Genomic DNA, 23,214 nt, shown 5'->3' on the forward strand with positions numbered 1-23,214 from the left:
CTTCTTACACTGGAATTTAGGTTTCCTTGTGAGCCTTGTTGAAATTGGGGAGGAATGTAAATCACTTGCATTAGGACAAAAGAACTTGACTGACTACCTACCCCATCCACAAGATACACAAGTGTCCTTCATATAGGTTTCAATCTGGAAAGAATATGGCTAGGCATCCCAGTTAGGGGATCAAATAGATTTTTGACAAAGGAGAGGAGAAGTGGTAGGTGGGACACCAACAGCAGACTAGGTTAAAAAAAATGGCCTATCCTCCTGTCGAAACTTGACCCCAATCCGCTGCATAGCCTGAGCGAGTGGGCAGCAACTACACCCACTCAAAAAGGTTTCAATTTGGTTGCCCAGCTGACATTAAAGCCCAGCATTGATTTCTTAGAAAAGCAAGCAAAGGTATAATCTCTAGTGGAGCTGCATAATTGGTGCATCCACAAGACTATACAGATCAGTGCAAGGGCAAGGAGGCACAGTAAAAGCAACGCAGCGGACATTTGTCTTAAAATCCATCATGCAAGTCTTCACAGAAGCCATATATATTCTAATGTCAAAGCCCACGTAAGGGATGCATGAAGTCTTTAAGAAATACAAATCCATTCCAAGTACTGCCAATCTTTACAGACATATTTGTAAGAGATTTTCTACAAGCTATACTAACTGAATTATGTTAGTGTTTCTCTTAACAAGGATGTCTAGAAACTAAATTTACTAGAAATGGGATCCGACTGCTGATCCATGAAATAGCAATCCGTTTAAAAAGATACCAGTTGGAATTACAGTAACTGACTGGAGTAAAACAGGCAGCAGCTTTGTTAATCAGAAAATGTGACTTAACATTTAAGGTAAGCAGTACGTAGACTGCTCCACAATGTCCAGTATTGGCAGTTAGCCTCTTAGTTAATTTTATGCAAACCTAGGGGGATCCTAAACTTCAAAACACATTCTCATTGAAAGTGGATTAGGATTACAAGTATGTATCCTTTGCCTTCATCAAGAGATCGTCAATGACTGTCAGACATTCAAGAAATTCTCAAGCAAACTAACACCAGCTATGGAAAATCAGCAAAAACACAAAAAAGGAAACTAGATGTATTTTCAAAGAAAATCTTGTTAAGAAGCCTGGCCCACTTGCCTGTCAGCTTTCTTGACCTCAGCATGTGCTTAAGTGTTTGAATGGGAATGTTGCCTGCATGGTATATAGGAAAGTTTTCTATGCCCTGAATGCCCAACTGCATGTCTATCTGGTATTCTGACTTTTACTTGACTCTAGCGTCACGTTCATCTATGCCCGAGTATAGGGGTCTAGTCCGGTCCCGGACTATGCAAGTTCCTGGACTTGTCCTGTGACCTATAGGAGCAAAATAAGTGTGTGGACATAATGGACAGAGGGCTTATGTGGGGTGGGTGTGAGAGCTCACCAGATAATGATACTAGTCAGTATCTGGTCCAGTTGGTTTACTTTAATTTAAACCGTAGCTCAATCCTGCGTACCTGTGGCATGGACAGTCAGGAGTATCTCGAGGAAACAAGTATAAATAATTTATCTGAATGCGGTAATAAGTTGAACACAACACAAAAAAAATCTCAACCCAATTTTTTTTTAAACGGATTATATTTAAATAAACAAGACACCAAAAGAACAAAAATCAGATTAAGGGAAACCGGAGATAAGGTTTTTAGAAGTTTTAGAGTTTTCTATTGCCAACCACAGGTATCTGGTTGCACTAGAACAGGTCTGAGTCAAAAATAACGGCTGACCGCAGAGCATGGATTGGCTACAGGGACCAACTATGACCTGGTGAAAAGTTTATCTTCACTTTTTCTGAAGGAATTTTATGGTTGGCAGGATGGCTGCCAGCTGGATTAGACAGAAGACTTGACAACAGTGGTGTGCTGCTTTGCATTGGTTCCAGGAGAATCTTCCTGATGGAATTTGAAATGTTCCTGAAAGTCTAGCTGCTTTCAGCAGTGCAAACCATAGGTTGGATCAGACTGATGATGTGACAGCAGCTGCAGTCTGTTGGCAGTCCCTTGGTGGCCACCTCTGGTTTTTATGTGAAAAGGTTAAGAAAAAGCTTTTAGGTGTCCACTTTTGCAATCATTTTGGGAGGGGGCGCACTCCAACACAAGCCAACAAGCCAGGACCTTTCGGACACCACTTTGCAAGTTATAACTCAGTCTCCCAGAAGGCATCAGCATGATCCACAGCAAATCCAGTTGCAACTAGTCAGCAGAGCTCTCCTTTGCAGCGCACCCAAACCAACAGACCACGCACGCAACCTGGGCTTCATCCTAGACTCCTCCCTCTCCATGACCAGACAAGTCAACGCCGTCTCCTCGTCGTGCTTCAACATCCTGCGCATGCTACGTAAGATCTTCCGGTGGATCCCCACCGAGACCAGGAAGACGGTCACCCAGGCCCTCGTCACCAGCCGTCTGGACTACAGCAACTCCCTCTACGCCGGAACCATCGCCAAACTCCAGAAGAGACTCCAGCGGATTCAGAACGCCTCAGCACGACTCATCCTGGACATCCCCCGACGCAGCCACATCTCCGGACACCTAAGAGATCTGCACTGGCTCCCGGTCAACAAGAGAATCACCTTCCGTCTCCTCACCCACGCACACAAAGCCCTACACAACCAAGGCCCAGGATACTTCAACAGCCGCCTCAACTTCTACGCTCCCACTCGCCAGCTTCGATCGATCGGCCACGCCCTCGCCTCCGTCCCCCGCATCCGAAGAGCCACCACAGGAGGAAGGTCCTTCTCCTACCTGGCCGCCAAGACTTGGAACTCCCTCCCGACCCACCTCCGCCTGACCCAGGACCACCTTGCCTTCAGAAAGCAGCTCAAGACCTGGCTGTTCGAGCAGTAGCGGACCCCCCGTCCCCTAGCGCCTTGAGACCCTCCGGGTGAGTAGTGTGCTATATAAATGCCTTGATTGATTGATTGATTGATTTGTCTCAGACTTCTTAATAGTTTTGTGCACTTGGAGCATTATAGGAGGCTAGCCAACTTGAGCCCTTGGAGTGGTTCACTCTTCTGTCCTGGTGCACGTGGTAGCAGGTCCAGCCCTTGGTGTTTCCCTCAACATCTTAAACAGCAGGCTCAGTCCTTCTTCTGAATTCCAATCCATTGGTTCAGAAGGTGCTGTCATTATTCTGTTTTCCACAGGTCCAGCAGTGTTCTTGAGAGGGTATCCAGAGGTGCCTCTTCTATACCTGGCACTAGCTTGTGTGTGGGGGTGACTCTCTAACCAGCAGGGAAACGTTTCCTAGAGTCAACCTTACCCACTGATATTTATTGGGATTTTAGTCCCAACAATCCCACAGTGCCCCAGATCCCCCAAGAGGAAGGCCTGACAGTATTAGAATTATACTTAGACAAACGACAAAGACCAATGAAAATACCCACGAGTTTCATTTTGGAGTTAGCTCGTATAGCCTTAAAAAGAAACTACTTTAAGTTCAAAGATGATTTCTACTACCAGATAAAGGGAGTGGCGATGGGGTGCTCCTTTGCCCCAGAGCTAGCTGTGCTGTTTATGTATCAATATGAAGAGAAATTCGTCTACCAAAATAACCCTTTCCATCAATATATCGGATGTTGGGTCCGATATATTGATGATGTCTTCCTGATATGGAAAGGCTCTGAAGACCAGCTACACAGATTTCATGAATGGTTGAATAACCAAAGAGAGGACATAAAATTCAGCATCAATTTCTCAAAAGAAAAGTTGGCATTTTTGGGTGTTGAAATATATCCCTCAGAAGGAAGTCTAAAAACAACGCTCTATAAGAAGAAAACAGATAGAAACAAATCACTCCATTACACCAGCAACCATCCGCGCAGTTTAAAAGACAATCTACCGGTGGGCCAATTTTTGAGAATTAGGCGCAATTGCTCATTTAAAGATGAATTTTTATTTCATGCCAGCAAATTGAAAGACAACCTACTTGATAGAGGTTACCCCAAAAAAATGCTGAAAAGGGCAATAAAGAGAGCTTGGTGGACCCCCGAGAGGTATTATTAGAACCAAAACAAAAGAAACCCACGGATCGGATTGTGTGCGTTTCCACATACTGCCCATCAAACTGGCTCAAAAAACAGATAAAAAACAACTGGCATCTAGTTCAAGAGTTGGATGAAAAACTGAATGAAATCCCTCTTTTTGCCTTCAAAAGAGATAAAAGTATTGCGAACAAAGTTATACGAGCTGCCCTTCCAAAAGAATGGATACCAACAATACGTGATTTCTTGAATTTGCCCTCGAAAAAAGGCCACCACAAATGTGGCACCTGCCTCTGTTGCAACTCGACAATAGAAGGAGATTTGTTCGGCCATAAAGGAGTCTTCTGGAAGCATGAAAGCTTCACGAATTGTAAATCAAAAAATCATCTATGCAATCCTGTGCCCATGTAAAAAAATCTACATTGGAAAAACGAGCCAGGAGGTAAGACATCGAATATCCCAACACAAATCAAGGATCAGAAAAAATTTACATTCGGCTCCCCTTGTAAATCACTGGCACATGCATACTCACACAGAACAAGAACTACAGTGGACTATAATTTCGAAGGTGGAACAGGATGCCAAAGGAGGAGACCTGGAAGCGAAACTGTCAAAACGAGAAGCAATGCTTATCATCAAATTTAACACGACCATTGACGGACTTAACGAGCGGTCAGAGATTTTCAACCTGTAGTGTATGAAAAATCCCTTCTTGCCTCATCTCATCACAAGATGCGTCATACATATTTTATATAAACTATAAACAGCTTAGACGCGGACGTCACAATTTTCATGTAAAGCCTTTCGGCACAACTACCGGCACGCACTAATTCACTCATCAATTACTTGCACAATATTTTTTTTAAACAATTGCTAGCAATGATAATACGGGCAAAAGTGGCTTTAAAGAGTCGATCCGTCGACTAGAAGCGGCGAACACAACAACCGAACTACATGCCCCAGAATTCTTTAACTAACAAATATCGCGAGACCAAAAGCGGCAGATCCAACGGCTTCTCGAAACAGACTACATGGAGAGAGACGAACAACAAGCTAGCTGACTGAGACGCAAGGTAAATACCCAATTTAGATCAATTTCGAGACTTTACGCGAACGAGGGTTATTAATATAATACCGCAGATCGAGGAACGCACTGCAGAACTGTCCGTTTTAAATAAAATCTACCAGCTCACCATGCGATGCGAAGGAAGGCTATTAAATACAATACCGCCACTCGAGTATTGCCCTTGTATAATTGTCCATTTAAAATTTAATTCAGTGGCACACGATCCCCATACCAACTGGTCAAGAAGCATGACTTTGCTCCCGTTTACTTTCCAGATTGAAACCAGACGTGCTCGCTCCAAGTAATAAAGTGACTACAATAACGAGGCAACTAAGGTAGGAACAGCAAATGTTTTGTTCATGACAATCCGGCAGACTACGAATGTACCGCAGAAATAGATACCACAAAGCAGTGTCTTTTTACATTTTTAGGCACCCCCAGGTCCAAGCTCCAAGTGTTCGAATTAATAAAGTTCCACACCGGAAAACAGCATTCACAATTCTAAAGTAAGGATAAAGCCCGCTTCTTAGTAACACACTGCACATATGCTTCTAGACAGACAGGCTTTTATTCATTTATCCTTTCTTTATGATTTTCTAGAGTATGAATGTCATTATGAAGAATAATAAGAAAAGATGTGAACCTTAAGGTAAGAGGGCTAACGCCCCCGCCCTAGAGAGTGAAGGGCTACTAGTTTTCCTTATAACACAATAAGACAAAGCCTTTATTATGTTTTTCAGAACCAATTTGAGGTCCTGAAGAGAGTTCCTCCTCCAAGGAACTCGAAACGCGTTGACCATCACCGTGCTAGGCCAATCGTTTTTAAAAAAAAACCCGATAACAGATTTTGAAATTTCTTTTGTTATTCAGATGGCCTACTGTATAAATTAGCAAGTGTTTCATTGTAAATACATCCCAAGTGTAACATTTGATCAAACACCAGTTGTGTAGAACACAGTTATTTATATTTGTTTTGCTTTGCTTTTCTCCCTCCTCTCACCCTTCCTTGTTTCTCCAACTTTTTTCACAAAGTATGTATGAGTTTGACTGAGGTTTTATGAGTGAATGCTTGACTGAATGTGAACCATAAGTGAGTGTAAATATTGTCAGGAAGGATTCTTTTCCTTTTTTTCTCTCCTGTGTATTGAATTTCTAAATCTTTTGATAATGAAGGAAAGTTGCCGTTTAAATAATGTTGTGTGACTTTGTATTGGAAATAAATAGATTAACTCAATAAGTAATTGGCTTGAAGAACTAGTTTTATTTCTGTTCTTCTTGTTGCATTTGTAGTGAGAAGTAAAATTGCAGTATTGGCAATTGTGGTTGTTTCCTAAAGTTTAAGGCTTGGCCTTACTGCAAAAGGGCCAGACCCTTTCTTTGTTTACGCTGCAAAGATTGCGGCATGAATCTTTCTTCCATTCACCAGAGCTCAGGGCATACCACAGAGTTGTGTCTACAGAAATGAGGAACTCCCCCTGGTGTGAGTTACATTTGCCTGTGACAGTAGTTGTTCCTTTAAATCTTGTACAGTTGATGGGCACTTCCCCAGACCATTAAGTCAGTAGCATGCCACACCTCCTCCCAGCCAAGGTCCTTTTGTTTCATTTTCTGCGAGCAATTCACAACCACCAGCAGGCTGCCAAGTGACAAATGGGTATTATCTCAGAAAGAGATACTAAAGGCTTTAGGTAGGAAAATGGAAACTTTATAAAAGTGTAATTTTCAAAATAGTAATTTAAAATCTAATTTAACCATCCAGTTGGATTTTACATTTCTAATCATTTAAGACCTTGGTCTAGCTATTCCCAAACTGTAATCCTACATTAAAAGGTGTAATGAAACCCAGTACTTTTCTACAGGAGAACCAGCCTTGCCACAGTGAAAAACTATTTTGGAGATTTTTCACTCAAGGGACATGTAAAATTTAGGCCCACATGCCCAGCCTTTTTAAATACAATGCACCCTGCCCTATGCGCTTGACCAACAGGAAGCAGGAGGCCATCAGTCCCAGCATCCTCAGATTAATTATCATGGAGATCCGTGACTGAGGCTGAAACATCGGGATTCTTAGCTAGAATGCACTGGACCCTCTGTTCCAGTGCCAAGGCACGAAACTGTATTGAGTCCAGAATACCTCTGATGAGGGTCATGTCTGTGAAGGAGTCAGGTGCGACTTCAGCGCTTTGATAGTGAACCTGCACAATGTGATTAGGTTAGCAGTAGCATGGAGGTGGGAGAAAACTGCCTGGGGTGAACCCGCCTTCAACACCTAGTCATTGTGGTAGGGGAAGATGAGGAACACTGACCTTTGAAGATGCACTGCAAATTCCACCATCACTTTGGTGAACACCCATAGGGCACTTGTGAGGCCAAAGGGAGAACTAAGAACTGGAACTGCTCCTGTCCCTCCGTGAACTGCAGATACCGCCAGTGGCCTCCTGCAGGTCCAACGCTACCATTCAGTCTCCAGGGTCGAAGGCAGATAAAACTTGGGCCTTGCATTTCCCCTTCCACTGGAAGGAATTGAAAGGGTGAAGACATTCAGGTCGACCTTACTCGCCAGGGCCTTAATGACAAGGCTCTCTGGCATGGTGTGGAAAGTCAAAACACACCAGGATCCACAAGAGCTAGGCAATGGCGTTGTGCAACTTGCCTTTTCACAGAATGCCCGGAATAGGATTTCAAACAGGCCCCTCCCAGAAGATTGTCTGCAAGGCGCTCATTAAATAGAAGTAAAGGCTTCGAATTGGTATGCCCAGGCTTAAGCACCTCAGTGAGAGGAAGTTGGTCTTCACCTCCATTACTGGTAACAGTTGGCAAGGACCTCAGCCGCTCTCCGCACAACCAGTGTAAAAGAGGCACGATCATCTGGTGGAGAAATTAATCCAGTGTCTGGCGAGGTTTCTGGGCCACTCCCATCCTGGAGACCTTCGTACCACTAATTTTCTATATATGGTTGGGTAATTTTGCCCCCAGGAACCATGGAGTAGTTATTAGGATTCAACCTGAATAAAGCATGTAGTGTGTGGGCCCTTTCATGAGGCAAGGGCAATGTGTCAGAGTCTGATGGGACACCAAAGGCTGCAACCCAGCTAGTCTTGGTCGAAGTGGTGCCCGGCTCAGTAAGCATAATCAGTTGTACTCCCGCGTTGACGCTCCATGATCTGGCACGGGCCGTGGCACCAGGATCAAAGTTGGCATTGAAAGCTGAACAGAGCCCGTAGCAGGTCCAGAGGGTCACACTGGTACAGATAATAGACGTGCCCGCAGTCTCTAAGATGGAGGTTCTTGCAATTTCTTGGGGCTAGAGGCATCCAGAGGGAGACTGCAATAAGCCAAATAGGAGCAGGGCGGCTTCCTAGATTTGCTGGTTTGTCCTCGGAAATTCAGGTTGCCTCTGAACAAGGGTAGGAATTGGCACAGAGGGGGATTGGCTTTGAGAGCGACAACAAGAATGTTGACACCACTCAAGCCTTCTCTGCATTTCAAGAGTTGTGGGAAGGGGCCAAATCCCGCTTGGACATTGTATGTTTCTTCTTGACTTATCAAGGCACAGCTGCTGCCGGCATTGGAGCCGTGTGCTGACGCCAGGCAAACTTGGATGGGAATCGGTCACAAGCATTTGCTTGCAACAGTTGGTACACAACGTTTAAAAACAGTATTTTTATGGCTTGACATTTTACCTCACACACCTTTTAAAAAATAAAACACATTTTTAAAACAAAACCATTTTAGAGAGTCCAGGAGTCGAACTGGATCTTAATCTGGTGGCACAGAATGAAAGGAACTAATGTCATCATGAATGGGTGGCACCTATATCGGACTCCACATGTCATTTCCTGAGCAGATCATCATCTGTGTGGAACCGCACATCAACTATGGGCACCTAGGGGTACTACTGAGGAGAAGTATTCCAGAAATACCTCAAAGTCGCACCGATTTCCCTCATAAAACTAATATCACTTGATACTTTGTGATTAGCAAATTAGTCTACAGTGCATTCTTACAGAAAAAAGTCACATGTATAAACAGATATCTGTCCTAGATTCTCATGTGACAAACATACCAAACAGAAGCTTAGAGATATTTTTCATAATGTTCAAACTGATAAAAGGAGCTCTGCATAAAAATAATCTGAATATGATGGTAACTAATATCCCTTTTTAAAAGGCATTATATGCAACACCATGTATGAGGGTAATGCAAAACGTGATTGGTTTTACATCAGCTTTTGATGCTAGATTTAAGAGACCATTACACATGTTACAAGACTACCAACAAAAAACATCCTGCAATAAAAAGGCGATGAAGAGGATTTTCACAGAAGTTGGAAGAGATACTTACCGCTGGAACAGAGCCTATGTTGTTCATCTGCACAGGATGGTTCATTGGAGAAGCAGCACGGGGTCCTATGGGGGCTTGTGGCATCTGCACATTTCCTATTGACATGTTGTTAAACTGATTCAATCCTGTGAAATACGCAACATGTTAATTGAAAGAGCTAAAAATCTGACAAATCACACACCCACTAAAAACACGTTGCAACAATATACCCAGTTGCAGTGAAATGAACATCTTTTAAATACATTAAAACCTGTGTCATGGGGAAGTAAGAGTGACACTTTCTCCATGCAAGGCTTCTTTTTGATTGGATGACATACCTTTTTAAGGTGAGGATGCATATGAAAAAATTCACAAGAGTGTATTATTGAGTGATTTACCCCGGAAGAATGAATAGTTTTGCAATACTCTGACAAGAGGCAACATAGCTGGGAATGGTAAGGATGTATTAGATACAGTCAAATATTTCTAGGGGTGGCCTGAAAAATGTTAATGTTCTTGGACACCCCTACGCAAAATGTAATCTGTGAACATGTACCAGAAATTAAAGAGTACTGATCAGCAAATTCCAGCAAATGTTAGAAGTCCTACCATGGAACATTCTCACTCTTCTACCGGTAAAAAGATGTTACCTACATGCAGGTATGTATCATATGTGACAGGAACTCAACAAAACTGCGACAATATTAAGATCAAACATACACTACATCATCTTAACTCTGTTACCATTATGGCCTGCTCATATCTAGCATGCATAGTTTCTTTGAGATCCCATTGCTGAATTCAGCAATTAGTCTAGTTTTTAGGACTGTACAGTTTTCTGGTGCACCCGTGCAAAGACTAAAAAAAACCCATAAATATTCACCAGCAAAAGTGAAAAAACAGGGGAAGAAATTTCTTTCCTCACTGCCCTTTTTCTGAAGGCCAAGAAAAGGGTCTTCATATAAAGCAAACATTTTGAGTATACCATTATCAAAAGAAAAAACTTTACTATTTCTATTTTTTGGAAAAATCTACAAATTTGCCATATTTGGGATATTTTACTCAGGATCTCCAGGGTTGATAACAATCCCTAGGTACACTGGTGTAGGAAATCTGCCTTTTCTGTGTGGGTTCCTGGATTTTGGCTTTTGGTGGACCATGTGGTTTTTCTGATTTTAGAAGTATGCGCACTTTAAACCTGCTATCAAATGGTAAAGTGCCTTTGCTCCCTCTTTTAATACGTTTGTATTGGCATACTCCTAATGAACAACTTACTTACCTTAGGTCACACCTTATCTGGTAGAGGCTACCAAGCCGCAGACTCCTTATCGTAGAAATATTTCCTAGGTGTCAGACTGGAACACAAAACTTTGACCAGTACCTCTGTGCGCTGATTGGTCAACTAATTTGGCTCTGGGTCATTGTGTGCGGGGGATGTGGGATGCCTATATAGGTGCCACCACAGCACGCTGCCATCAGTTACTTTTAGCGACCTTTCCATCCCAGAAGCATGGAGTCATGAAGGTTGGTGATGAACCAGTGTGCAGAAATTAGTGACCTCATAGGGGATACCCTATATAGAGAAATCAGTTAGCAGAGGCAGGAGGATCGGCTAGGAATCTGCAGTAGGATAAGGTAAATAGATGATGTGTTACTGAAATAAGTAACTTGTTAATCTGATAGAGACTTCTAGCCCTAGACTCATTACCTAAGAATAAATACCTAAGCAAAACCCCTCCAGACATGAGTCAGCAAACAAATTTAGATCAGGAAGTCTTGGAGGACCAAACAGGTAAAATGCTGGTCATGACAGCCCTGACTGTCAAGTGCTTGGTAAACGTACGCAGAGATGCTCAAGCTGTGGCCTGGCAGACAACCAGGACAGGGACTCCACAAACTAAAGCAGTGTTAGCGGCTTTGTTCCTGGTGGAATAAGCCACCAAGAAGGATGTGTCTCAGTCAGTGAATAGCAGAGCACTCCTTTCTCCGCCCTACAAACCCAAAAAAAGTTGATTGCCCATGCACAATTCTGCTGTACGATCAATGGAGAAAAACAACGCTCATTTTGTGTCCAGGCAATGGAGTCTTTCCTCCTCTTTGGCAGCGTGGGGCAGGGAAAATAAGATAGGGAATGTGATGGTCTGGACTAGATGAAAAAGCGTTACCACTTCGGCAGGAACGAGGCACATGTTTTCAAAACCAGTTTGTCTGGAAAACACATCAAGTAATGTGGGTGCACAGAAAGTCCTTGCAGGGGACTATCCCTCCTGGCCGATGTAATGGCTACTAAAAAGGCAGTTTTGAAGGTCAACAGGTGTAAAGAGCACTTGTACAAGTGTTCAAAGGGCGAGCACAAAAGGAAGCTCAAACCAAGGTTCGGGTCTCATTGAGGCACGATGAAGGGATTTTGTGGCAACATGTTGTAGACCTTTTAGAAAACGAGTCAACATGTGACTTTAAAAGGACGGGATGATCAGGCAAACTCAAGAATGCTGATATGGGGGGAGGAGCTACGATCGCGTCCAAAATGGCCACGTGAGTTTAGTGCTCCCGAGACCCCCGCTGCCCCGGAGAGTATCCTGTACAGTATCCTGATCCCAGGCCGTGAGAGTTGGTAGCGGCGGGAAAGCGGTGCCGGGCGCTTCAGTTTGCGTCCCGATCGGCCGCGGGGCTCCGGAGGACGGGGCCGTGGAGATAGAGGCCTGCGAGTGAAGAAGCCGGGGCCTCAGGTTGTAATTGAGCCCCAGCTGCAGTTGGTCAACACCGGGGCCGAAACCGGAAGTTTCCGGCTCGGCCCCGTGAAAGTCACGGCCACGCTCCCTACGCCTCCTGGGCTGTCGCCTTCTTGCTGCCCCCCCAGTGTTTCGCGATCGGGCGCAGGGACAGTGGAGGGCGGGCGCCGTGGAGTATTTTGGACGGGAGCTGCCACCATCAGGACCGACACCCGGACTGCTGCCAACGGGGTGCATAGGCCCCTCCGAGGCCTTGGATACCGTTGATTTCGGCGTGTCGGCGCCTGCCCCTCCCGAGCCGTTACCTGCCGCTGCCTTGGCTGGGCCCGCACCAGCTTCCGCTGCCCCCGGGAGCTCCGAGGCCACTGCTACCCCGGTTGGACCTGCTGGGCAAACCATTTTGCCCCCCCCTTCTCGCACAGACGCCGACTAACGCGGTTGCTGGGCTGGGCGCCTTGAGCTCGGCGGCGGTCGCTCCTTCGGCTCTGGCCGCGGCGGCGGACCCCGGTGAGTTGCAGAAGTCAGGCACCTGGCACTCCTGAATGGTTGCCGGTTGCTGCTACACACTTTCTCAGGCTGATCTCCTGCAACTTGCCCGGTCAGTACCAGCCCCTGCATATCCCAGGCTAGCGCCAGCAGAGGCCTGTTCAAAATTAAGGCTACCACACACCAGGTCGAGCCCAGAACCAGGTGCATTGACCCAACCTAAACACGGGTCTGGGTCAAGGCCGGGGTCGACGGAGGGGCAATGGGGGTCTGGCACAGAAATAGCAGCACCACAAGACGACTCGGGGTCAGGGTCGTAGACCTGGTCAAAGTCCTGGACTCCACCTGCAACAGAAGCCGAGCCAAGATCCCCAGCGGAGGCCAGGTTGGGGCCCACGTCAGGGCCAGACTTGACAGCAGACGTCAGGTGAGGGCACAAACCGGAGCCAGAATCGACAACGGGGGCCGGATCGGGGCCCGAGCCGGGGCTAGGATCGACGACGGAGGCTGGGCCATGGGCTGGATCAGGGCCAGAATCGACTACAGTAGCCGTGCCAGAGGTATACCTCCTTTAGCCTAGCCGTCGGGCTGGGTGCTGCATGTCGACACTGTATATTAGGAGATTGGTGAGGCTTGGGTGATCGCTGTCTTCCTCGGACGTGGATTGGGGCGGCGGATGGCTTGCAGCACTGGCTGAACAGTAGTAAATACGGTGTGGCCCGTGAGGCTGTGTCCAGGGTCTCGTGCTCCGTTGTGGGATCGCTGCGGCTGTTAAGACCACTTTCAACGGTTTACAAAATGGCGACAAAACTCGAGACGGAAAAACAACAATCTAAGACAGCTAGGGGGGCCAGATACACCCAAGCCAACAAGCTGGACCGTTACACGCAGCCCAGAGGGTCGCCGACTGGGCTTGGGAAATCACAAGATGGGAGTGTAGAGGCATCGGCCGCTACAACAGAGCCTACGCTGCAGGAAGTGATGGCAGCGATCGACGGGGTGAAAACCTCCCTCGGTAAGAAGATGGAGTCCTTCGATCATAAGCTTGACGCAGTCACGATAGAGGTTAACTTAATCCGTGCAGACCTCACCAAAACCAGTGAAAAAGTAAAGTCACTGGACATCAAAACGTCCAGTCTCACTGATGATGTGGCCTTGATGCAACAAGAAGTTCGTGATCTCAAAACCGCCAGTGACGTCGCCAGCCGCAAGTTGGACGAATATGAAGGGAGGGCCCGTAGAAACAATGTGCGTATTATTGGTGTGCCTGAAAAGGCTGAGGGACAAGCCGCTGACCTTTTCGTTGAGGACATCATTCTCAATCATTTGAAACCCCGAGGCCTGGGAAATTTTACGGTGGAAAGAGCGCACAGGGTACCGGGAGGGAAACCGCGCCCTGGGGCACCACCCCGACCGCTGATTGCGAGGGTGCTTAACTTCAGGGACAGGGACGCTATCCTGCAGGCCTCCAGGACTGGGGGTCCTCTGAAGTATGAAAACTCTGCCCTCAGTTTTTTTCCGGACTTTACGCAGGCAGTACAAAGACAATGGCAAACTTTCATGGGTGTCAAAAGGAAACTTCGGGACAAAGGACTGAAGTATGCCATGATGTATCCTGCCAAGCTACGAGTCGAGTATGCGGGTAAGGCGTTCTTCTTTGGCAATCCCGAAATTGCCTCGGACTGGTTGGAGACTATCTTCTCTCGGGATGAGCGGCGGCTACGGAGCGGGGATGAAGACGAAGGCGCGCAAGAATAAGAACTAACATTGATGCAGGTGGGGTTGGGCCGGGTTGGGGGTGGGATCTGGCTGAAGGGGGTGCATAGTCAAATCGGCTGTGGAAATGGCTTAGATAGGTCTGATGGTAATGTTGGGGTTAGGCGGGGAATCGGGGGTTGTACTCCTCCTCAGAGTTACTTTTCGATAGTTCAGTAGTTAGATTATGGGGCGACAGGCACACTGCGAGTTGGGGGCGGATGAATACCGTGAGCAGGGGTGCAGGGAGAGGGGTGGTGAGTGGGGTTTGATTGGGGGTGGTGTATTTTGTTGTTTTTTTGTATTGTTTGTTTTTGTATGTCAAGGCATCGAACTGGAGAGTGACCCATGGTTGGGGGGCAGCCCCTTCTTCTGCATTTTTGATGATGGGGGTAGGGAACTAAAGACCTTGAGTTGGAATGTCAATGGTCTGGGTGACAAAATCAAACGTGGTGTGGTACTTCAGTATCTTAGTCGGTATGCTCCTGATGTTGCTTTGTTACAGGAAACTCATTTGGTTGGGAATACGTGTAAGGCAATGCAGAGAATGGGATACAAACTGGTGGCGCATGCGGGCTTTACTTCAGGATCCAGGGGGGTGGGAATCCTTGCACGCAAGGCGCTTACATTTGTGGTTGACTCGGTCTCCGAGGATGACAGGGGCAGGTATGTCAGTGACGGGTCGCTGGGAGGGACATGTTCTCTCCTTGTTGTCGGTATACGTGCCTCCGGGCATGCAAGCTCTCACTTTTGCCGATCTGGGAAAAGCGCTGCTAGATCTCCCGCGTGGCCTATTGATTTTGGGAGGTGATTTTAACACTGTGGTCTCAGGGGTTATGGATAGGCACCCTCCACGGGATATGGGACGAGTACAAGGATGGTTACCGGACTTCCTTGACGCCATGGGTCTGATCGATGGCTGGAGACTGCTCCATCCGGACCAAAAACAGTATACCTTTCATTCGGGGGCTCGTGGTAGTCTGCCTAGGTTAGATTACTGTCTTGTGCCTGCAGCTCACGCGTCTTCGGTGGTGGAGGTGACACATCTCGCTAGGGGTATCTCTGACCATTCGCCGCTCTGGATCCATTTTGGTGTTGCCTTGCGGTCTGGGGTTAGGGTGGCCCCCATTAATCCCTGGCATCTGCGTAATCCCAAAGTTAGAGGGGACCTGATTAATGCGCTAGATCACTATTTCTCAGAAAATGAGGGGTCGGTGCCCTCGTCGATCACACTCTGGGAAGCCTTTAAGACGGTTAGGGGTCAGGCTCTCTCGTTGATTGCAGGAGCTAAGAGAGACCAAAATAAAGAAATTGTTCACATGGAAGCTGAGATAGGGGATCTGGTGGCGGATTTGGAGCGGGAGGTAACTCGAGCTAAGCTACATGTCCTTAGTCTTAAACAGCATGAGTATAGATTGCTGGTCACAGATAGTGCTAAAGCCATGAGTAGAGAGCAGCAGGGTCGACTGTATGACGTTGGGGATAAAGCAGGAAAGCTCATCGCTTGGTTGGACAAGAAGGATAGGGCGGATCGGTTGTCCCAGAGATTGTGACGGAGAGCGGACTACGCCTCACGGACCCCCAAACTATTGTAGATAGCTTTGCGGATTACTTTCACACTGTATATACTTCGGTCTCGGACCTCCCGGAGGAGGACTCCCGGTTGATGCTGCGAGACTTGCAGCTCCCGTGTTTGACCGGGAAGGACCGTGAGTTTATGGATAGTGCCCTCACCGTGGATGAGGTAGCCCTGGCGGTTCGCTCACTGAATTCGGGTAAGGCGGTGGGGCCCAACGGGATCCCAATTGAGTTGTACAAGCTCCGACCGTTTAAGATTGCTCCCTATCTGAGACGTATATTCATTGAGGCCCTGGAGAAGGGGATACTACCCTTTGACCACAGAGTAGCCTCTATAGTGGTTATTCACAAGGAGGGCAAGCCCAAATCGAGTTGTGCCTCATATAGGCCTATCTCGTTATTAAACGCTGAACCCAAGATCCTTGCTAAAATTCTTTCCACTAGATTGCTTAAGGTGATCAGCGGATTGATACACCCTGATCAATCCGGTTTTATCCCTCATAGGAATACGGTCCTCAATTTGCGTAGGTTGCATGGTGTGATCGCTAGGGCCCACACCTTGCTTGAACCCACTGTCATAGCATCGCTCGATGCGATGATGGCCTCTGATACGGTGGAATGGCCTTATTTGTGGGTTGTCCTGGCTAAATTTGGTTTTGGCCCAGACTTTATCCATTGGGTTCGCTTGTTGTACACTGAACCCCTTGCCCAGGTTGTAGTGAATGGCCGGGTCTCGTCGCCATTTTGTCTCGGACGGGGCACCCGACAGGGTTTCCCCCTTTCCCCCCATTCATTCTCATTGGCTATGGAACCGTTGGCCGCCTGGATTCGATGGGAGCCCTCTGTTCGGGTCTCAGGTGGTCACCACAGTGGGAGGATAGGATCTCTCTGTATGCGGATGATATTTTACTTTATTTGGCATCGCCTAGGAAGTCCATGGATGCTGTTTGTGATGTGTTAGCCTCCTTTGGTAGGAACTCGGGGTTATTTATAAATTGGGGAAAATAGCTTTCATTCGTTTTCAGTGGGGGTACTCCGCTTCTCCCGCGAAATTGTCATTCAAATAGCCAAAGACGGGTTTAAGTATTTGGGGATATTAGTTTCATTGGACCCCACAGTCCGCTATGTCAAGAATCTCCTTCCCCCCCTTGGTTAGACTTAGAAGCGATGTGGCCGGATGGCGGAATCTTCCTCTTTCCCTGCTGGGGCGTGCAATCCTTTTTAAAATGAGGTCTTTACCTCGTTTTCTTTATGGTCTCCAAAATACATTAGATGTCGTACCAGGCAGTTACTTTCGTGAGGTTGAAGGGTTACAGCGTAGTCTGTTATGGGATGGTAGACCCCGGATTGCGCTGGCTAAACTGACGCTCCCATGGTATGATGGCGGGATCGCACTTCCCGATATCAGGCGATATTATTGGGCCTCTCAATTGGCTGCTATTAATCTCAGTACTTATGGGCCCCCCTCTGACCCTGGTTATGCGATGGACAGATGGCTTCTTCCTGGAGGCAACTACAATAGGGCACTATATGCTAGGTCGCCCGGGAAAAATTTGATGGGGCTGACGAGGCATGCGGTGCGGATCTGGCGTGATGCCACTAGCTCTTTGGGATGGCGGGATCGTCTGACCCTGGCTACCCCACTATTTGATTCCGAAAGGTTGGGCAAGCTTTGGAATACGAAAGCTTTCGACGAATGGGACCTGATTGGGATTTCGACTATTGGCGACGTCTGGGTTAAGGGGAGGATTAAAACCTTTGAAAAATTGCAAGCTGAATTCACACTGGGAAGGACTGAGTTTTTTCGATATGCGCAGATTAGACATGCATTGATGGCAGCGTTGCGGCGGTGGCGGACTTGCCCGAGGCGTCACCACTTGAAGGCAGAATCTTAGATGGCCATCTGCCCGAAAAAACTATTTCCCTGATTTACAAAAAGTTGATTAACCATAGGACTGATCTCCTTGTCGAATTGAGGGAAAAATGGTCGCATGATGGTATTGAATTAGAGGATGAGGACTGGCAGCCTGCTGTATCTTCGCCGAAGGTGGTTGCGATCCCGGCGCGTTTGAGGCTTGTTCAGTTGAAGGTGCTGCACATAATTTATGTCACGGGACCTCGCCTGGTCCGAAAGGGGTTGTCAGATACAGATTTGTGCAGACGGGGATGTGGCCTGAGGGGAACTTTTTTTCATATCATTTGGAAGTGTTGCTTTGTAGCTGAGTATTGGAGTGGGATCCATGTTGTCATGCAGGAGGTTTTGGGAATAGCTGTGTTACCGGAGGCGAGGTGATGCCTCTTAAATATATGGGAACCCACTGATCTCAATACAGCACAGACAAAATGGGTGACTCTAGGTGATAAGATAGCAAAGCGGAATATGGCACAACGGTGGGGGTCTGAGAGGTTACCGACCATTGATGAATGGAAAGAGAACATGGATTGGTGTATGTTCCGCGAAAAGACTGTTTATACAGCTAGAGGACGGCCACGTAAGTGGGCACCTGTGGGGGGGCTGTGGAATAGTTACAGAGGGGACATATGTGTACCACCTTTTGATTCTCCCATGGATATTCCCGCCTCTCCGTGATTGTTTTATAATTATGTATCAGGTTCCCTCATACCAACCAACCCCCCCCCCCCAACCCCTTCTGTGATGATGTGCTATGCAGGGGAATGCTTTCTCCATGTCTGGTATTTCTTCTCGATGCCTTGTTTTAATAAAAAGAAATACATACAAAAAAAAAAAAAAAAGAATGCGGATATGGCCGAAAGGTGCCCTTTAACTGGGCTCAGAGAACAAACAAACAAAATATGAGCCAAAGGTGCAGAAAGGGGATCAACAGTTTTGAAGCCACAAATTAGTCCTAATGGCAGGAGCACACTATCTGGTTTGAATGACACCTGGCTGCCAGAATGACATCACCGTTTTCTGGGAGATCAGAAACCATTAATTGCGCAGCTCAATCCACATGCATGAAGATGGAGCGTGCGCAGGTTTAGGTGAAAGACTCCGCCTTGCTGTGACAGTAGATACTTGCCAAGTGGCAGCCTGATCGGGGGAACAATGTTCATGCTCAGGAATTTGTGATGCCATGCTCTGCATGCCCAAGGAGGAGTGGTAAGAATGACTTGGGCTCGGTTGTTCCTGATCACATTGAGCGTTCTATGCAGAAATGGTATCAGAGGAAGGGCATACAGGAGACCTGAGCTCAACTCAAGACGAAATGTGTCTCTAAGCAAGAAGTGCTGACATTGTACGTTTGAGGTTGTGGCAAAGAGATCTAACCAAGGTTCTCCCCAATCTCTGAAGAGACTTTGCACTACCTCTGAATTGAGGCGCCAGCTGTGATGCGCTAGGCATCAACGGCTGAGCTTGTCCACTCTGGTATTCAAAGAACCTGCCAGAATCTGAACTACCAGGACACTGCCCTGACATTCCCAGCCATATCAGAGACAAAGGGCCTCTTGATCCAGGGTCCACGACCCCACCAAGTCATGCTTGTTGCAATACCACATGGCAGTGATGTTGTCTGTGAACACCTGAACTAGCCTTCTCTTGATGGAATGAAGAAAGCCTTTAAATGCCAGTCGGATCACTCTCCGCTCCAAAAGTTGAAACTCTGCCAGAGACCAGAATCCTCTGCTTTACACCTCCCTCAGGTGGCGGTCCCACCCTAGGAGTGACACTTGCCACTACTGTCTGCTCTGGGTGGTGAAGGTTGAGGGGTCTGCTGCTGACCCAATTCTTGGTACGTCAACCCTCACTGCACATCTTTCACAGTTCCCTTCTGTGAGGAAATGCCTCTGTTGAAAAAGTTACTTACATTAGTTAACGATGTATCTGTAGGAGACATGGTTAGTTGTAGATTCCTTACCTTAGAAGTACCCCCAAGCATCGGAATGGATCCGGACAATATTTTATTAGCAGTACCCCTGCGTGTCAAGAGGGGGTGTTGGTTGACTCCACGTCAGTCATCTGCGGCTTGGTCACCGTCACAGTGCCTACGCACTGACATCAGTTATGACAGGACTTTCCGCGCCCTATGTGCTGAGCCATGAAAGACACTGACCACTGGTGTGCTAAAACTAGGGCCCTCTAAGGGAGACCCTTTCCCTAGCAGTCAGTTCGCAGAGCGGGGAGGATGGGTGGAGAGGTAGGGAAACTACAACTACCCTATGCCTCTTACAGATACATCGTCGCCGAAGGTAAGTAACTTGTTCATCTGAAAGAGACAATTAGTTGTAGATCCCATACCTTAGAATAGATTCACCAGCAATACCATCCCCGGTGGTGGGTCCGCGACCTAAGTTCACACCATAAAGTCCTGGAGGACCGAACAGGCAAAATAGCCGTCCCTCGGAGCTCGCTTGTCCAGGGCAGTAATGTCTGGTGAATGTGTGCAAGGATGCCCACGTAGCCCCATGGCAGATGTCAATAAGTAGGACTCCACATGCCAATGCAGTGGTTTCTGCCGTAGCTTTAGTGTAATGAGTATGCAGCCCCTCTGGAGATGGTACGCTTTTAAACAGCCCAACCTTTCTTGGCACCTACATAGCCAACAAAGAGTTGATAATCCACCGGATATCTTTTGTGCAGTCAAGGCAGAGCTCTGATGGGCCAAAGAAATTATATACAAGCGAACCTCTGAAACAGGGGCAGAAAGGGGATCCACAGCCTTTGCTGGGCACTATGCCAACAACTTGATCTATCTACGGGTGTATACCATTTTGATGGAGGGACGTCTGGCTGCCAAGTTGACATTTCAAACTTCAAGTGGAAAGTCCAAAGCTGTCAACTGTCGCTACTCAATCTCCAAGCAAGGAGGTGGATGCTGAACAGGTTCGGGTGAAGAACTGGCCCCTGTTGCTGCAACAGAAGATCCTCCCGAAAGGGGCAGTCTGATTTGAGGGCCGATGGCCATGCTGAGGAGTTTGGGGTACCAGACTCTTCGTGACCAGTCCGGAGCCACAAGAATAACTTTAGCCCAGTTGTGCTTGATCTTCTTCAGCACTTGGGACAGAAGTGGTACAGGCAGAAAGGCTTGCAGGGGGCTGCAACTCCACTCGAGTCGAAAAAAGTCACAGAGCGAGGCCAACTTTATAGGTATCCCTAAGGAGGAAAAGGATCCCACATTACCAAAAAAATTACAGACCAATATCTCTCATCAATGTCGATTGTAAAATGTATGCAGAAATCTTAGCCAAGAGGCTCAATGCAGTCCTCCCACATTTGATAAGTAACTCACAAGTAGGCTTTCTTAAAAACCGCATGTCGAACGACAACACATGCCTGCTATGCAATCTTCTAGAGAATGCGTCTTTTAAATCGGACCCTTCTATAGCAATCACCCTGGACACAGAAAAGGCGTGCAACAGGGTTTCATGGTCCTTCTTCAAACACTGCATGCATTCAATTGACTTGGGTGAACATTACATAAATATGGTTATGGCCCTCTACTCAAAGCCTACTACACGTATTGCAATTAACGGTTCCTTATGGGAGTCTCTCACTCTCCAACAAGGAACAAGACAAGCCTGCCCACTTTTACCATCCCATTTCCTACTAGCGCTAGAGCCCTTAATACAAGGCAGCAAACAGAATACAGACATTAAAGGAGTAGGTTATAATAACACTCAAGCTAAATTAGCTGCTTATGCTGATGGTATCCTGATAGTAACAGAAGACCCGGGTCTCTCAATTAATGCTATGATGCCAACGATAGGGAAATATTCTATACACTCGGGGTACAAACTAAATAGGGACAAAATAGGAGATAAAACCCCTAAATATTCATTGTACCAGAGATTCTAGGCAACTCAGGTCTTGCATGGCGGCCGGTATATATAAACTACTTAGGTATAGAATTTGGTAGCAATATAATCGACACTACACCACAATGAAAATATAACGCTGGAAAAAATTAAGAAACCTCTAGACACTTAGTCTCCAAAATGTATCACTTGGTGGGGAGGAATTGAAACAAAGATGATGATCACACCCCTAATTAAATATTTAATCAACATGCTCCCTCATCTTAACAGAAGATTTCCACCATAAACTTGATATCCTCTTATCAAAATTTTTATGGCAAGGCAAGGAAGCTAGAATTTGACTTAAAAACAAAGGCTGGACAAATCTCTGAGTGGAGTTAATTTAGCTGATTTTAAAACATACCAAACAGCCTTGCTGGCAAAACATTGCTCCTACTGGATTTCGGCTCCCATCAACTATACGCCAGTATGGCTAGAAGTCGAAAAATCTATCTTGATAACCTTAACCCTCTTGCCCAGCTCACCTCTAGCCACACAAATCTAAATAGAACAAAATCTATTTTTAAAACACAAAAGCAGTGTTGCTAAAATTAGATAAGAAATTCAACTCATGCATTAAGGGCTCCAAGTTGGAATCCATATGGAACAACCGTAACATTTTATAAAAGGGAAAAACTTTACACTATGGTAACTGGATTAACAAAGGGATCTTCTTCCCCCAACAGCTAGAAAGCTCCTACTAAAAAACTACATTTAAGGAACTCCAATCTAGTTACAGTTTAGAAATCATGGAGTTTTACAACTAAAGTGTTGAGCAGCACTGTCAAAAGCCAAATTACACAACTCTCCTCCATCCCTACCAAACTTTGTGACGAAGATGAACAAGCTAAGTCACAAAGTATCACTTATTCACAAACTACTCCGCCCTAAAAACTCATCTCTCAATAAAAACCTTATTGATTCTGGGAGCTACATTCCTCTAACCCGCTACCCAAGACTAAATGGTCTCAAATATGGAGTTCTACTACCCGTGATAAAATATCTACAGTCTTATCTCAAACAAAATTATGGCTCCGACATAAAGCCTTCTGGACACCTGCTCGTCTACACACTCAACATATCGGCGACCCTATTTGCTGAAACTGTAAGGAAGAAACAGGTGATTTAGCCTACCTTATCTTACACTGAAAAGCTGTATCGACATTTTGGGACAATGTATTGGCTTTTCTATCAAAACTATTCAATTGCAAGTTAAAAAGGGAACTCTCCACTTTAACAAACGGCTTTCTTGATAATGATACACTAAATGATGCAGACAAGGCCCTATTGGACCTATTATTCACATCCGCAATAAAATTGTCCTGAATGATTGGAAGAACATGCACAAGGCATCATACAAATGCTAGATGAATTGGATTACACACCTCAGGGGCGCAGACAATATAGCTCTTCAAAACTCTCAGTGGAAATCCCTAACAGACAT

General features: G+C 46.3%; 1 protein-coding gene across 1 annotated transcript in view; it reads right to left on the reverse strand.

The window, feature by feature from the left end:
• The window catches only part of CREBBP (CREB binding lysine acetyltransferase), a 1,783,742-nt gene that overhangs the window by 1,103,964 nt on the left and 656,564 nt on the right, over positions 1-23,214 (reverse strand). The window contains exon 12 of the mRNA XM_078663125.1: positions 9,427-9,551. Within this exon, the coding sequence (XP_078519251.1) occupies positions 9,427-9,551 (125 nt within the window). The remainder of the gene's footprint in view (positions 1-9,426; positions 9,552-23,214) is intronic.

This window comes from Lissotriton helveticus, chromosome 10 (assembly GCF_964261635.1).
Source record: "Lissotriton helveticus chromosome 10, aLisHel1.1, whole genome shotgun sequence".
Taxonomy (NCBI): Eukaryota; Metazoa; Chordata; class Amphibia; order Caudata; family Salamandridae; genus Lissotriton; species Lissotriton helveticus.